Source organism: Dromiciops gliroides, chromosome 4 (genome assembly GCF_019393635.1).
Source record: "Dromiciops gliroides isolate mDroGli1 chromosome 4, mDroGli1.pri, whole genome shotgun sequence".
Classification (NCBI taxonomy): domain Eukaryota; kingdom Metazoa; phylum Chordata; class Mammalia; order Microbiotheria; family Microbiotheriidae; genus Dromiciops; species Dromiciops gliroides.
In genome coordinates this window covers 164,264,465-164,281,529 of record NC_057864.1, presented here as the reverse complement: position 1 = coordinate 164,281,529, position 17,065 = coordinate 164,264,465, and the positions used below count along the sequence as shown (strand labels likewise).

The 17,065-nt window shown below is 36.7% G+C and overlaps 1 protein-coding gene across 2 annotated transcripts in view; it reads left to right on the top strand.

Annotated features, from left to right (window-relative positions):
* Positions 1-14,602, top strand: part of USP32 (ubiquitin specific peptidase 32) — a 230,671-nt gene extending 216,069 nt beyond the window's left edge. For both annotated transcript variants that reach the window (XM_044001697.1, XM_044001698.1), the window contains 7 exons: positions 50-136; positions 941-1,061; positions 8,565-8,756; positions 9,696-9,987; positions 10,618-11,042; positions 11,493-11,585; positions 12,301-14,602. In XM_044001697.1, coding sequence (XP_043857632.1) covers positions 50-136; positions 941-1,061; positions 8,565-8,756; positions 9,696-9,987; positions 10,618-11,042; positions 11,493-11,585; positions 12,301-12,474 — 1,384 coding nt within the window. In that variant the 3' untranslated portion in view covers positions 12,475-14,602. The remainder of the gene's footprint in view (positions 1-49; positions 137-940; positions 1,062-8,564; positions 8,757-9,695; positions 9,988-10,617; positions 11,043-11,492; positions 11,586-12,300) is intronic.
* Positions 14,603-17,065: the final 2,463 nt, after the last annotated feature.

The window sequence follows — 17,065 nt, the reverse complement described above, 5'->3', positions numbered from 1 at the left end:
AAAACCAGAGCAGTTCTTATGTTGTGTTCTTGTGTGTGTTCTGTTTTAGTGATGACAGCATGGGGTATCAGTATCCGTTCACACTAAGAGTTGTGCAGAAGGATGGAAACTCCTGTGCTTGGTGTCCATGGTACAGGTAAATTACCCCTCCTGCTACCCAGTGAAAGGAAATGTAGAATTGGTGCTTCATATAACTTTTTAATAGGCTTCAGAGGTAATAGTAAGCAATGAGAAGCTTGACATCTCTTGCAGGGACAGATTGCTTTTGTGACACATTAATATTATGAGATCATTCTTCAGCCCACTTCACTTTTGATTCTCAAGCTCATGTTAGTTGAGCAAATCACATTACTACCTAGACTACTTTTACATCCTATGTTTGGTGGGATGTAAAGAGATTGTTTTGCTGTTGATAGTCTAAAGAAAATCTAAAAATTAAACTGACAGACAAGAAAAACACCTTTTATAGAGATATCACCTTGTTGTATAAATGTACATTTAGGAAATTTAAGTGTTGCCAGGAAGCAGAGATCCTAATTTATCCCCTAACTCTGTTTTTACCTATATTAGGGACACTACTTGACCTCTCTGTTTCCATGTTCATAAAATAGTATTGTTAATACTAATCCTCTTGTTTCAGAGAATTAAACAGCAGAATGTAAAATTGCTCTAGGGTTGTTCTACTTCAGATATTCCAATTCAGCTGTCCCCTCATTTGCTTTTCTTAGATTTCATATTTTTATTTGGCTTACCCAGTGATTGCTACATATTTTAGTAATCCAGTGTTAAATTGGTCTTGTAGTTGTCAGTAGTCTGTTAAGATTGTTGTTCACAAATTAGAAGGGAAAAAAAAGGGTTGAGAGAGAAGGTGAGCCTTTATAATCTGAAAACTAAGTTCCTTTACAATTTCTCTTTTCACCAAGCTTTTATTTATCTTTAGATTTTGCCGAGGCTGTAAAATCGATTGTGCTGAAGACAGAGCTTTCATTGGAAATGCTTATATTGCTGTGGATTGGGACCCAACAGCTCTTCACCTTCGCTACCAGACATCACAGGAACGGGTAAGAACAAAGAACCAGGCAGAATCTTCTCAATACCTTATGAGGTCCTAATTCTCAAAAGCATTTTTATTAGCTTTGAAATTTTATCTCTGTTCTACCTACATCATGCCATTCTGCTGTGGGCATGTCTTATTACAAGGAAGAGAGTCAGTGATTTTCTGAATAGTACTGAGGCTTTTGTGTTGTCTGAGGTTTTCTTTCATTGGCTATACTACTTTAATAGTTATATTTCGGGGCTGTGTGACCCTGGACAAGTCACTTAACCCTCATTGCCCTGCAAATATATATATATATATATATATATATTTGGCCATTAAAAAATAATCAGTGATGGGGGCAGCTAGGTGGCGCAGTGGATAAAGCACTGGCCCTGGATTCAGGAGGACCTGAGTTCAAAGCCAGCCTCAGACACTTGACACTTACTAGCTGTGTGACCCTGGGCAAGTCACTTAACCTCAACTGCCTCACAAAAAACAAATTAAAAAAACTTTATCCTTAAAAAAGATGAAGGATAGGGGCAGCTAGGTGGCGCAGTGGATAGAGCACTGGCCCTGGATTCAGGAGTACCTGAGTTCAAATCCAGACACTTGACACTTACTAGCTGTGTGACCCTGGGCAAGTCACTTAACCCCCATTGCCCCACAAAAACAAAAAAAAAAACAACAAAACAAACAAACAAAAAAAAGATGAAGGATAAAGAATTTAAGAATCATTGGACTCTTGCTTGACTATGTATGTTTGTTTTAAGGGTTTTGTTTTTCTTATCTTTCATTTGGGTGGGGGGTGTATGACAGAGAGAGAGAGAGAAAATACAATTTAGTTAATTGAAAAAAGAATCCTTGGACACACTAAAAATGATCGTTTTAAAGAAAAAGTCTGGACACTAATCTTTCAAGAAATCATAAATGGAAACTTCTCAGATCTATTAGAAGCAAAGGGCAAAAATAACAACAAAAGGATTCATCAATCACTTCTTCAAAGAAACTCCAAAAGTTAAAGTCACAGGAATGTCACATCCAAAATCCATACTACTCATGTCAAAGCAAAAAAAAAATGCCACAAGCATCCAAAAAGGATTTCAGGTATTAAGGAACTACAGCTCAGTCACCATGATTAATCCAGCTTCTAATGATGCAAAATATAATTTCATGAGAATTATAAAATGATACTAGGTCTCATTTAGTTCAAGCCAAAACTTAATTTAATGTGATACATTGTGAGCTAGTCGAGGGTTTTAATACACTGCTCTCTTATCAGTCAGCATTGTCCTATTGTCATGTGTGGATGTTGATGTGCCTTGGTATACCATGCTACCAACAGTAGTTGTAACTTAAAAAAATGAACCCTTAACAGAATGGACAAAAGGAAGAATACCACAGAAGGAAACACTACCATAACAAAAAAAGAAGATTCTCGTAATTACATTGAAACAAAAATTTGTTATAATTAGATAGCTTCAAAGTTGTCATAGTAATATAGAATAAGATGGTGGAATGCCTGAATTTACCATATGAAATATTATAAAATATGCAGGTGAAATAAAAGGCAAAGTTACTTCAGTTTTTTGTGCTTTACACACAACTATCAGAAATAGAAGTGTTACAGTGATAGAAATGCAGTGGCTTTTATCTATATGGATTGAGGATTGTAATCAAAAACACATTGCTCCTAGAGGACCCAATCATACAGTAATTCAAGTTTATTTGAGAAAGTGAAAGACAATGAAAATTAAATGAATAGAAAAGAAACTTTTGGGGGCAGCTAGAAAAAGAAAAACGTTTACTGCAAAAATTGGTAGAGTTGCTCACTTTAAAAATCAAATTCAGTTGCATAATGTTAAAATTACTATCACAGAAACAGCTAGTAGAGATAAGGTTATAACAGCTAAATATCCTTATGTTTTTAAAGAAAATAATAGAAAAAAGGATGACTATATTGATCAAAACATTTTAATGTGGTTAAAACAGGCTTATTCTGAAAAAGAATGGCTTCCATAACATACATTACCAAGAAAGAAAAAACAACCTATATTTAGTGTCTAAGGATTACGTAACACTTTTATTGTGAAGTAATGCTAAAGGGAGTTTTAATGAAAACCAGTGCTTATTTCTCATTCCCAAAATCCTTGCACTTCAAGAGGCTACATACACTGGAGCCAGTTACCGTATTTTACCTATAATTATAACTTCAAATAGTGTGAATTCAAATAATTCAGAGACCTCAAAGGATTGATTGTTCATACTAATCAGGACCTAGCTATACAGTCAAGTTCATATAAGCCCTGGCAGCTTCTCCTAAAAATGAAACTTGGTATTCCAAAAGGCAAAAGAAAGAGGCTTGCAACCTTTAAAAATATAGATGCTGGGGGCAGCTAGGTGGCACAGTGGATAGAGCACCGGCCCTGGAGTCAGGAGGACCTGAGTTCAAATCCGGCCTCAGACACTTAACACTTACTAGCTGTGTGACCCTGGGCAAGTCACTTAACCCCAATTGCCTCACTAAAAAAAAAATTTAAAAATATATAGATTCTGTACCATTTGGTACATATATGTTTAGTATTGATATTGCTTCATTGGCTGTAGTACCTTTTAGCAAGATGCAGTTTCCTTCCTTATCTCTTTTAATTAGATTTATTTTTGCTTTTGCTTTCTCTAAGATCATGATTGCTGTCCCTGCTTTCTGTTTTTACTTCAGCTTATGCATAATAGTTTATGCTGCAGCCTTTATTCTATGTATGTGTCTCTACTTCAAGTGTGTTTTTGTAAACAACATATTATAGGATTCTGGTTTTTCATCTACTCTGCTATCTGCTTCTGTTTTATGGGTGAGTTCATCCTATTCATTCTCACAGTTGTGATTACTAACTGTGTATTTCCCTCCATTCTCTTTTCCTCCATTTCTCCTTCTCTCTCTTCCTTTACCCTGACCCTCCTTGTTCCCCATCCCTTATACTTCCCTATAGGATAAGATAGATTTCTACACCCAAGTGAGTGTGTATGTTGTTCCCTCTTGAGCCAGTTCCAATGAGAATATGGTTCTAGCTTTGCCCACCCCTCTCCAATCTCCCATCTTCCCTTCCACTGTCTTTCGCACCTCTTTTATGTGAAATAATTTACTCCATTCTACTGGAGATTTACAATGAAGATTAATTTACCCTGAAAAGCTTAATATTACTGCTACAGGGGGAAAAATGGATCTTAAATGGCATAGAGGACTTTCAGACATTGCCAGTGAAAAGAACAGAGCTTCATAGGAACTTTGAAATGCAAACAAAAGAATCCAAGAGAAATCTCAACAGATAAATTCATTTCAGCAATTGGAATTAGTCATATGATGTAGTTCTAACATTCTAATAAGGTAAAAGAAACAGATTTCCCACCAGAATTTTAATATCTTTAAAGGATATTAAGAGACTTAAAAGAAGGTGTGATGGTTTGAACTTGAGGATCTTAAGAAGGGAAGGAGGATGGTAAAAGGAATATACTAATATAGAAAGGAGAAAAATGAGGTTACAATTTGCTCTTTCTCATAATGGAGATTCATGAAAAGAATAATATATAAACATGGCAGAAGGGGTAAAGGGAGCCAGCATCAGGTGAACCTCTTAAACAAATGGTTTAAACAAATTGTTGAACACACACATATAAAGTTTGGTATAGAAATAGATCAAACTCAACAGGAAAATAAAGGGTGGGGAATGGGGAGGTGGACTATAGGTATATGAAGAAGGAAATAGTCATAAGCAAATCAGACTTCCTCTTACGGGAAGGGAGGGTGGGGGAATGATTAAAAGGAAAAAAGAAATGAACAAACTGGTATATGATTATAATAGAATATTTTTTGCACTCTAAGAAATGAGAAGTGGTTTTAGAGAATCCAGGCCAGTATGAAACAATGTAGGAACAAAATCAGAACAATTTATATTGATGATATCATAAAGAAAAATAATTTAAGAACCATGAGGAAAGCAGTGACCACCTGTGTCTCCAGATGTTCTATGATGAAACATTTGCTCATAAATACATGATGGACTAAGGGTGCAGAAAGAAATAACATTTTTGGACCAATGTGTGAAGTTGTTTTGCTTAACTCTGCTTTTTTGTTGAAAGGTTAGTTTTTTTGGGTTTTTTACCTCCCTGTTTTTAATTGGAGAGGGGGAGAGGTTAACAATAGTGATTGGACAAAAAAAAGAAGGCTGTTGCAACATATTTCTAAATGCACAGAAGATAATAGAGATTCAGAAGGAAGCATAGATAAGCAAAAAAAAATTTTTAATTTAATATTTTCCCCCCAATTACATGTAAAAACAGTTTTAGCATTTAAAAAATTTTTTTTGAGTTCCAAATTCTCTCCCTTCATCCCTCCCTTTCCCACGGTCCCATTGTAAAGGCAAGCAATTTGATATAGGTTATACATGTTCAGTCATGCAAAACATATTTCTATGTTAGGCCTTTTATGAAAGGAAATACAGACCAAAAAAGAAACCAAGAAAGTAAAGAAAAAGTATGCTTCAATTTGCATTCAGATTCCATCAGTTCTTTCTCTGGAGATGGGTAGTGTTTTTGATCTGAAGTCCTTCAGAGTTGTCTTGAATCATTGTATTATTGAGAATAGCTAAGTCATTCACAGTTGCTGTTACAATGTTGTTCTGATTCTGTCATTTCACTTTGTATTAGTTCATGTAAGGCTTTCCAGGTTATTCTGAGAGCATCCAAGCAGGACAGTTTTGAAAGTAATATGTGGAATTTATTTTTTCATATGTGTGTGAGTGTGTATATGTATTTGTATATATGTGTGTGTATACATTTTAAAAAAGCAAACCATATAAAATGGAGGCTTGCAATCTCATACATGTATAATCCTCTTTGTGTTCTTATGTGTATATGGAAATAATCATTTATTTGTGGTGGTGGTGGTGATGAACTTCAGAATTTAAAAAATATTATTTTAAAAGAAAAGCAAAAAAAGATGATTATCATTCTCCGTTGTTATTCCTGACTTTATGCATCCTCTTCTTGTTCCTTTGGAATATGTCACAGGAAAGTGGATTACTTGCCCCAAAGGACTGAGATGTATAGTGGTATATCTGAAATAATGATGAATTAGATGTCAGAAGGCCTGAGTTTTACTAGTTAGTTAGCTATTGCTAACTCATTTCTATGACAGTGGGAAAAGGATCTAATCTTTTTATTATTATTATTTAATGTTTCCTCATCAGTGAAATGAGATGATTGAACTAATTTACTTTTCTTATGTCCCTTTCTGCCCCAATATCTGTCAGCCTCATAACAGAGAACCTGTTGGTTCATTCCCTGCCTTTAGTATGAGGCAACTTAACTTTTTGTGTGTGATGGATTCCTTCGACAGTCTATTGTATCTAACAAGCAATTTAGGCTATTCACATGAGAGTGGAGGATCCAGTGGTAGAACGTGTGCCCAAAATGGTTTATCATGCAAGGGCTTCCAGATAAATATATGCATGTTTCTCCAGTCTTCTTCCCTCCCTATCTGTATCTAGCTGCATAGGATAGGGATAGTGATTGGATCTTTGGGGATCTATTAGCATTGAGAATTCCCAGGTGAGAGAATTTTCTGTACCCATGCAGGTCAGCGTGTTCTGTGCAACTTGTAGTGTTATAGAGTTGTGTAGAACACTGAAAGGTTAAATGCTTGCTCAGGGTCACAGTCAGTATGTATCAGGAGCAAGACTCTAAACTAGGTATTCCATGTTTCAAGTCTCTTTACCCACTACACCAATCTATCTATGTAGGCACATAGCTCATATTAAACAGAGTATAAGAAGTAAAAAGGAAAAAAACACAATATTCTTCATAAGTTTAGTATAAAGCATAAATGATAGGCTTGATAAATGATATCTATCTGGGACAGCTAGGTGGCGCAGTGGATAAAGCACTGGTCCTGGATTCAGGAGGACCTGAGTTCAAATCTATCCTCAGACACTTGACACTTACTAGCTGCATGACCCTAAGCAAGTCACTTAACCCTCATTTCCCCGCCTCCCCCCCAAAATGATATCTGTCTGGTAGTAGAAGATAAACTATATCTGATTCTCATTTTTTAAAGAAGGACATAAGTACCCTTACACCAGTAAAAAGTGTGTAAGAATTTCCACTATATAAGCTTTCCTCAGACATAAACAAGGAATTTTTAGTTGGCAGCAATTTTTTTTGAAACATGTAGCCTTTTTTGGTAAATGAACAGTTCAGAAGATGATGAAAACCATAGATGTTCATAAAAGAAATAAGTGTGCACCACCACACCTACTTCAGTTTAATATTATTAATAATAATGATAATAATTCATATAGTACTTGAAGACTTGCAGAACACTTGTGTGTTATCTCATTTAATGATAAGTTATTTCTCCAAATTCAAGAAAAAAAAAGAAAGAAAGAACTGTGGAGTATAGATGCTGATTGAACCATATTATTTCTTTTGTTGTGGGTGCTGTTTTTTTTTTTTCTATTTTGAGGTTTTGCATCACTGCTCTGATTCTTTCTCTTGTAACAGGATTAATGCAGAAATAGGATTAATGTTATGTGTATATATATGTGTGTGTATATATATATATATATATGATATAGATATGTATATATATATGTATAGAGATATATAGATATAACCTATATCCGATTACCTGCTGTCTAGGGGAGGGGGGAGGGAGGGGAGGGAGGGAGAAAAATCTGAAATTGTAAAGCATGTATAAACAAAAGTTGAGAACTATCTTTACATGTAACGGAAAAAATAAAATACCTCATACATTTAAAAAAAAGACTTATGAATAAAATACAGTTTAAAGAAAAAAAATGGTAAGTTATCTCATTTGATTTCATAAGTGCTGTTATTTCCATTTTTACAGATGAGAATACTGAGACTCAGAGAAGTTAGTGAGTGAATGAGGCAAGATTTTAATTCAAGTCTTCCGAATTCCAAGTCTAGCATTCTCTCCATTGAGCCATCTTGTTTTGTCTTTCCTTTAGAAATAATTTATTTTACTAAGAGGACAAAAAATTTAATATTATAATGCCAGTTGTTTCTGTATTTTCTACAAGTCTTTTTTATTGGGTATTTATTAAATGTTGTTGCTGTTCTTTTTATATAGTTGTGGTTAATGTGTGTGTATGTTCTGATTTGGGGGTTTTTTGCTCTGTATTACTTCTTATAAGACTTCATGCTTTTTTAAAAAAAATTAATTTGTCAATTTTGGTGCAATGATATCATAGTAATATACCACATTTCCCAATTATTGAACATCTAGACTGTTTCCAGACTTCACTATTATTACAGATAAAATTTCAATGAATATTTTTGTACTAATAGGGTTTTCACCCCTTCTAATAACATCCTTAGGATATAGCTCAAGTGAGTGGGATCACTGGGTCATAGAATACAATCAGCTTTGGACCTATGATTACAGGTGGGCACTGACATCCTCCACACAGACAGACTGGCCCATCCTTCTTAATGACCTGTTTCCATCTAGATTGTGGAAGAGCATGAAAGTGTGGAGCAGAGCCGGCGAGCACAAGCAGAGCCCATCAACCTGGACAACTGTCTCTGTGCCTTCACCAATGAGGAGGAGTTGGGAGAGAATGAGATGTATTACTGTTCCAAGTGCAAAACCCACTGCTTGGCCACCAAAAAGCTGGATCTTTGGAGATTGCCCCCAATTCTGGTATGCTCTTAGCCTAAGCAAACATAAGCAAGTCACGTGACCGTTTTCACTCAACTTCAAAACAAAACTATAGTTTTATTCATTCAACAAGTATCTATTTGACCCTTCTTAACCAAGAAAAAAGTATTGTGCATGTCATTGTAGATGATGTAAAGCTGAGTAAAGCATAATCTCTTAAAGAGCTTATAATCTAGGCAATATTTCTGCAAATGAAATAGTTGACATTTTTTGAAGCCAAGTTCCTGACCTTCTTTACAGAGGAGTAAAAGAATATCTTCACATCTCCTTTTTCTTTTTTCTCCTATCAAATGTATCCTTTGCACTCATAGTTTGAAACCAATTTCTTCAGTTTCTAAGACAAAAATGCACTTCAGGGCTGCAACTGGGGCTTTTTTCTTCCACAGGAAGAACCAGCATTTATGGGGGATGTTGTGACACTGGCCTATGAATTATGTTTTCAAATGTTTTCCTAGATGTGTGACCTAGGATTCCATAACCTTGAGATGGGATTTCTTGTGATTCTGTTTTTCATGTTAGAAGTAGCTTTTAAAATTGAACAGTGAGATATAGGTACTGTGTGACCAAACTTCCACATCCATAAAGAATATAGCCATGGCGGTTCTTAACATTCAAGGAAGTTAGGATTTTCTAAAGCATTCTTAGATAAGATTAGCAATAACATTTTTAAAATCCTTAGTCTTGAAGTTGTGTGTGAAATTGTGTCAAAAGGTGCATTGTATTAGTAAATGGAAAATAACTTGTGAACACACTGTAGAAAGTACAGTGTTATAAGTATGAAAAGTAAAGCCCTTTACTTGATGTTTTAAAGTACTTAAGGAGAAAATATTTCTAAAATTTTCAAATTGTTAAATGAAAATTTTGTTTTTAAAAAGGTACCTTAGATACAGATACAGATACTTTTTGCTGTTTTTCCTCCAGATAATTCACCTAAAACGATTTCAGTTTGTGAATGGCCGATGGATAAAATCACAGAAAATCGTTAAATTTCCTCGTGAAAGTTTTGACCCCAGTGCTTTTCTTGTACCGAGAGATCCAGCTCTGTGCCAACGAAAACTACTCACACCCCAAGGAGATGACCTCTCTGAACCCCGGATTCTACAGGGAGAAGTGAAGAAAGTGGATGCACAGAACACAGGAGCAACTGGGGAGGGGGATATGCTGAGCAAGAGCCCATCCTCACTCAGTGGGAACATCATCAGTAACACAAAAGGTAGGGATATTTGTGACAGAGATAACAAAATCTCTATGAGTCACCTTACCATGACATTAGGTGGATTTTGGGTGGGATTCCTAGAAACAAACAGTAAGCTTTTCTTTTAACATTTGCTCTCAGTTAGGTGTAAAGTATTGTAAGGGAGAGGAGTGTGGAGACCAAGTGATTTTTTTTGCTGAACATAGACTAGAATATTTCACTTTCCTATCCTCATACAGAACATTTTCAGGATTCTCTCACTTTTGGACCATTGTGTCTTTTTTTTTGGTGAGGCAATTGGGGTTAAGTGACTTGCCCAGGGTCACACAGCTAGTAAGTGTTAAGTGTCTGAGGCTGGATTTGAACTCAGGTCCTCCTAATTCCAGGGCCGGTGCTCTATCCACTGCACCACCTAGCTGCCCCTGGACCATTATGTCTTAAGATTTTTTTCTACCTGTCTGTAAACCTAATTCAGTTTGGAGAAACCTGGTGGTAGAGGAAGTACAATCATTTCTTCTGTAGCTTACAAAATAAATAACCTCAAATCTAAGTATTTTCATCACTGTCTTTGCAAATAGGAATTGGAACTAGCTCTTGAATTAATTTTAGTAGATAAATTAATTCTTGCACATTTATCCTCTTTTACAGGTTCTCCATCTTTAGCAAGAAAAAGTGGAACCAGTTGTCCCTCAAGCAAAAATAGCAGCCCAAACAGCAGCCCACGGACTTTAGGAAGGAGCAAAGGGCGGCTCCGGCTGCCCCAAATTGGCAGCAAAAACAAACTCTCAAGTAGCAAAGAGAACTTGGATGCCAGTAGAGAGAATGGTACTGACCAGACTTTTGAGCTGGCAGATGCCATGAATAGAGGGCATGTGCTAAGTGGCAGTCAGCCTGAGCTGTTCACTCTTCAGGATCACGAGGCCACTTTGGCCAACGGATTCCTTTATGAGCATGATGCTTATAATAATGGCTGCAGCAATGGTCATATGGAAAACCACAGTGAAGAAGACAGTATGGATGACCAAAGAGAAGATGTCTGTGTTAAACCTATTTACAACTTATATGCAATTTCAGTAAGTGGGCTATGAAATTTAGTCCTTGATTGCAGAGGAAACTATGAGTCATTCTAGTTTGGCACTTCTCAAAGAGAGATCCAAAATTCAAGTCACTCAGAATTGTAAGGTTTTGCGTTTTGTTTTGTTCTTCATGTACTTTGCATACAGATTTTATACCAAAATATAAAGTAAAAAATAAAATTTGAAAAAACATTTAACCATTATTGATAGTTGTTTGCTCTGGTAAAAGTTGCACAAGATCTGCAGGGAGTACGGGGGAATGAGAGGAGGAGTAGTAGCAAGTGGTTATAATAGATGGTCCCCAGAAAGTCTTTCCCTACTCTGTTGATCAAGCAGTTTAATACCTACTGATTGTAGACCATTCTTTCATGACCTGAAGGTGAGAAATTTTTGCTCTGCCTACACTGACTTTTAACATGCCTTCACTTTTCTCTTTATTTCTTTCAGTGCCATTCAGGAATTATGGGTGGGGGCCATTATGTCACTTATGCCAAAAACCCAAACAACAAGTGGTACTGCTACAATGACAGCAGCTGCAAGGTAACTGTCTTAGATCTTTGGTAGGAAGGCAAAAAAGAAACAGAGTGGGAAACACTTGAAATGATGAATTCTTTGGAGTTAAATAGCTTCTTCTGTTAAAAATATATGTAGCTGCCTTCACTATGGATAGGAGAGGAATAGGAGTGAAGAGTTCTTTTAAATGTCATGTTTTGGGGAAGCTAGGTGGTTCAGTGCATAACGCACCAGCCCTGGATTCAGGAGTTCAAATCTGACCTCAGACACTTACTAGCTGTGTGACTCTGGGCAAGTCACTTACCTCAAGGGGAAATAGATAGATAGATAGATAGATAGATAGATAGATAGATAGATAGATAGATAGATAGATAGATAGATAGATAGATAGATAGATGTATATCGTGTTTTACAAAATGTTTTCTAAATAATTTCATTTTCCTCTTATAAATTTTAAAACAGAGGCAGCTAGTTGGCCCAGTGGACAGAGCACTGGCCCTGGAGTCAGGAGCACCTGAGTTCAAATCCGGCCTCAGGCACTTGACACTTATGAGCTGTGTGACCCTGGGCAAGTCCCTTAACCCCAATTGCCTCACCAAAAAAAAACAAAATTTTTTTTAAACAGATAACTTAGCTACAGTATTATGTGGATTAAGAGAAACCAAGCTTTCTTCCCTGGAGAATCCAGGTCTCAGGTTTGGTTTCAGAGTTTTTATTGAATGTGTATCTATTTCCCTTTCAGGAACTCCACCCAGATGAAATTGACACTGACTCTGCCTACATTCTTTTCTATGAGCAACAGGGAATGGACGATGCACAATTTCTGCCAAAGATCGATGGCAAAAAGATGGCAGACACGAGTAGCATGGATGAAGACTTTGAGTCTGATTACAAAAAGTACTGTGTGTTACAGTAAACTCATGGTTCTTCCTGTCAGGCAAGGAGACATTGGGAAAACAATTCCTTGCAGCTGACATTTGTCAAAAGCATCACTGAAGCGAGCAAGCTAAATGTAGTTATTTTATCCTGTGACCCTGAAGCACAAAATGAAAAGCCTAATTAAATAGCTGTTAACATAATAAGATTGTTTTTGTTTGGGAATATCTCACTACAAGCTCTCACAAGTTCTCTGATGGGGAATGACAGGCTGCCATTGTCTGGTAAACAAAATAGTTTGGCATGCCAACCAACTAGGACCAAGTAAGAGCCTGTCTGTAGTGTAGAGTTTACTGGTTATCCTAACAAAATACGAAGGGTCTCCTTAGAATAAGAATAAAACAAACAAAAAAAATTGTAGTGTTGTCTGGAGACGACATGATTTGCTACCTCCTTTTTCCTGAAGTTTTATTCCATTATATTGGCAAGATGTGGAAAGCAAGATCATGAAAAGGTATGACTTTGGTATGGATCCTTTTTTTTAGACCATCTTGCCACTATTTATATGTCTATCTTGCTTTTTTGTTTTGTTTTTGTATTTGGAACACAACTAAATCATTGGTGGCAGAGACATGTGATAATCTGCCCAGAAGGGATTTCCTCTCTATTGTGTACCCTCCTGCCTGTGGCTGGGTGGCTTTTGGGTAGCTATGTGCAGGGAGAGGCATCTGAGGAATGGTTGTCCAGGCAGAGGCACTTTGGTTTAGGATATACCAACATGTATCCATTCCCCAATGGCTCATGCTGAAGGAATGTTTGCAGTTTTTCACCTTGTGTCAGAATGCACATATGGCACAGAGGGTTCCTGGAAGAAAAGTTTTATCAAGAGCTAGGTTGTGTTTTGTGATTGATGTTTTTTTTTATTTTTGCACTTTAAAAAAAACAACATAATTCATACAGCTTAATGTTCAAAAGCCTCATATTTGGTGGCTCTAAAGTGACTAGAGAATATTTTTGTTCCCTACTATGAAATTTAAAAACAACATAATACCGAAACATTGACAGATTCTAGATAGTTCTCATGAAACTGGTGAATATGTTTCTATCACTCAATACTTGGAATAGAATAAGTCTTCTATTGGTTTGCATTATTTCATTTATAAAGTAAAGAATTGCTGTACCCATTTTGGCATTTGTCAATTTTTAGGACTTTTTAAATTTTATATTTACTAGTCATAATATTTTGTGGCTCCCTTCGTCTTTATTGTTTCTCTAATTATTCAGGACTGGAAGAAAGGCATTCATTATTTATTTGAAACATCATTTTAACATTTTTTCCAGTGTTGATGTTTTTAAATATATTTGAAGTAAATGTTTTATTTTTTTTTCAGCCTTCCCTTGTTTGACTTAATCCTGATATGTTGACAGTCATTAATCACTACACTACCAAATTCCATCACCCTTCCTTAGAGATGGGGGATAATTATTAATGCGATCAACATTTGTGTCCTAATTTCTGAGACTGGTTAATATACAGTTTCCTTTTTGTGCATTTTGCAACATTGTCTTAATCTGCCTGCAATCTCTTTTCCAAACAGTATTGAAAAAATTATGTCATTTCACATGGAAAGGATAATCTTACCAATTCAGGGTGAAATTTTCTTTTAATAAGGTGACATAAATAAAAAGCAGGATTTAGGAGGCTGGTGAAATAAAACAAAACGCAGACTTTTTCGTTTCAGAATTTTCAGTACACAAAAATTTTGTCTATTCCTACTTGGACAAGCTCCATGAAAAAGTAAAAAAAAATTCAATAATTTCCTTACCAATGTTTTATTTAAGCAGGTAGCACAATCGACTAATGTTATTTGATCTGTGTTTGTTATATTGGTTGTAATTATTTTTTAATTAAATTAATTCATGAATTAGCAGAAAATTTATTAAATTAACTATTAATATTAATTACATTCACTTTGTAAATTACTGTATAAAACTTATTGACAATGCACTGACTTTAGAAAGCTGTCAATGTACATAAATACAGTGTAAATAAAATAGTGTTGATGGTATTGAAATATGAACTGTATAAAAAAGCATCAGTAATTGTATATGGAGTGAACCTGTTTATCTGTAACTATTATTACAACAAATTAAATACTGTGGATGCACCTTTGTGTCTTTTTTTAAAATGGTTGTTGGAGGGGGCGGCTAGGTGGCGCAGTGGATAAAGCACCGGCCCTGGATTCAGGAGTATCTGTGTTCAAATCCGGCCTCAGACACTTGACACTTACTAGCTGTGTGACCCTGGGCAAGTCACTTAACCCCCATTGCCCTGCAAAAAAACAAAACAAAAAATAAAATAAAATAAAATAAAGTGGTTGTTGGAATGTAAATAGAAAGTCACCTAAGACCTTTCTCTTAAGTGAACATGTTTTAATCTTCCATTGTGAGTTATAGCTCTCTGCTATTTAGAGTCCATGCTGAGTCCCCCCCAGTAAGCCACCCATAAATTGCTGTACTGGGAGTAGAGAACAAGATGGCTAGAGGCAAATACAAAGAACCTGCTTTCTTCCCTGGAAATGTCAGAAGAAAAACAGAGGCTGGAGCAGAGTAAGAGATCTGAACTGAACAGAGGAGAGGCCCCACTCAGCCAGCTCCATGCCACGTCCAAGTAAGTTCTGAGCAGCCCGCTGTCTGTTCTAGACTGTGTTTTAGGGTGTGGTGGAGAGGATGCAAAGAACAAGACCTGGACCCTACCCTCAGGGAGCTTACTGGCCAGAAAATAAGTTGAGGCAGGACAAGGAAAAACTTGTCATTTTTATAAGTGTTTTAAGTAGTGCAAGACTGGGGACAGTGGGTGGTCTGATAGATACCTTAAAAACTGATATTGGGGCAGCTAGGTGGTGCAGTGGATTAAAGCATCAGCCCTGGATTCAGGAGGACCTGAGTTCAAATCTGGCCTCAAATACTTGACACTCACTAGCTCTGTGACCCTGGGCAGGTCACTTAATCCTCATTGCCCGCACCCCACCAAAAAAAACAACAACAAAAAAACCCCTGATATTATGATTGTTAAGAGGATATAAGTAGAATTCCCAGAAACACACTTGTCAAATATATATGGAATAGTTGGACCTTCCCAACACAGAGAAGTAATAGGTCCAAAGAACTTGGGCAAGGGGCAAGCCTACAACTCTGTTACTCTAACCACAGAACAAAGTTGTATGGGGTAAAATGCTGGAACAGCTGCTAAAGCACCCTGTTGTTTGTTAGGGGGAAGAGGCAAAAATTCATAAAAATGAAACAAGCCCCAGAACTTGTTCCCAGCTGATGAGGTAATAATCTTGAAAGGGGCAAATATGCAGAAAAATGTTTTATTGGTAATTCCTGAGTAACTATAAATTAGGAGTCTCTCTTTTCTACCCTGCTAAACTGCTGGTGGTCTTTCTGTAAGCACCAGGCTTGCCACAGGGTGGTGCTATTCACAAAGGAACTCTTTTAAGTGCTTGCTTTTGGCTCCATTAAACTGGTTGTCACATCTAATTCAATATCCTCTGGCAGTTATCTAAACTGTTTATGGCTGGGACAAACCTGCATTAACATAATTGAGGACAGAGGGACAGTATTGAATAACAGGCTATATTTAGGAGGAGCACAAGCTGTCGTATGGACTTTGCACCCCTATCATTCTTTGTCATACATCCCGTATTGAGCAGGTGCTACTAAAAGAAGAGCTCATAAACTGAGTCGCTTCTCTTCTGAAATCAGTGTGGTATGGATAGAACAAGGAAGAAATGCCTGCCCTTCGTTAAGGAGAAATGGAACACAGCATACACCAAATCCAGACATATGTATTCAAAAACCATTTATTGAATCTTCTTTATGCAAAGTGTTGTGTCATGAGGAATGCAAAGAAATACAAGGTATTCTTGGCCTTAAGGAATTTAGTCTTAGGAGAGACAAGGCACACACTTGTAAAGGGAAAAATAGGCCCATGATTTCCTAAAGGGAATTCTGAGATGAGGAAACTATCAATACAGGTTCTTTGAAACTTAGTAGTCTTCAAGAGGGGGCAGCTAGGTGGTGCAATGCATAAAGCACCAACACTGGATTCAGGAGGCCCTGAGGTCAAATCCAGCTGCAGACACTTGACACTTACTAGCTATGTGACCCTGGGCAAGCACTTAACCCTCATGGCCCTGCCCTCCCCCCCCCAAAAAAAAGTCTTCAAGAAATACCTGGGATATTAAGAGATTAAGTGACTGGTCCAATGTCACACAGCCAGTGTGTTAGAGACTAGCCTTCAAAAGGTACTCTCTCTCTCTGATACCATTTGTAAATAAAGCCTTTTACAAGCTAGTTTTAAGATAAATGCCAAGTGATATGTGTGACAAATACTGGGAGTGTTTAAGAGGAAGTGATAATTGGTTGTAGTTAGGTAAGGCTTCAGGGAGGAAGAAATTGAGCTGGACCTGAAGGAAGACTAGGAATTGGATGGATGGAAAGGAAATGGAAAAAAGAATGTCCTAGGTAAGTAAGCAGAAAAGACATTTGTGCAAGAGTGAACAGATTGTTTAAGAGCCAGTAAATAGACTGATGTTTCAAGGAGTAATATGAAGATTTGTAGAGGG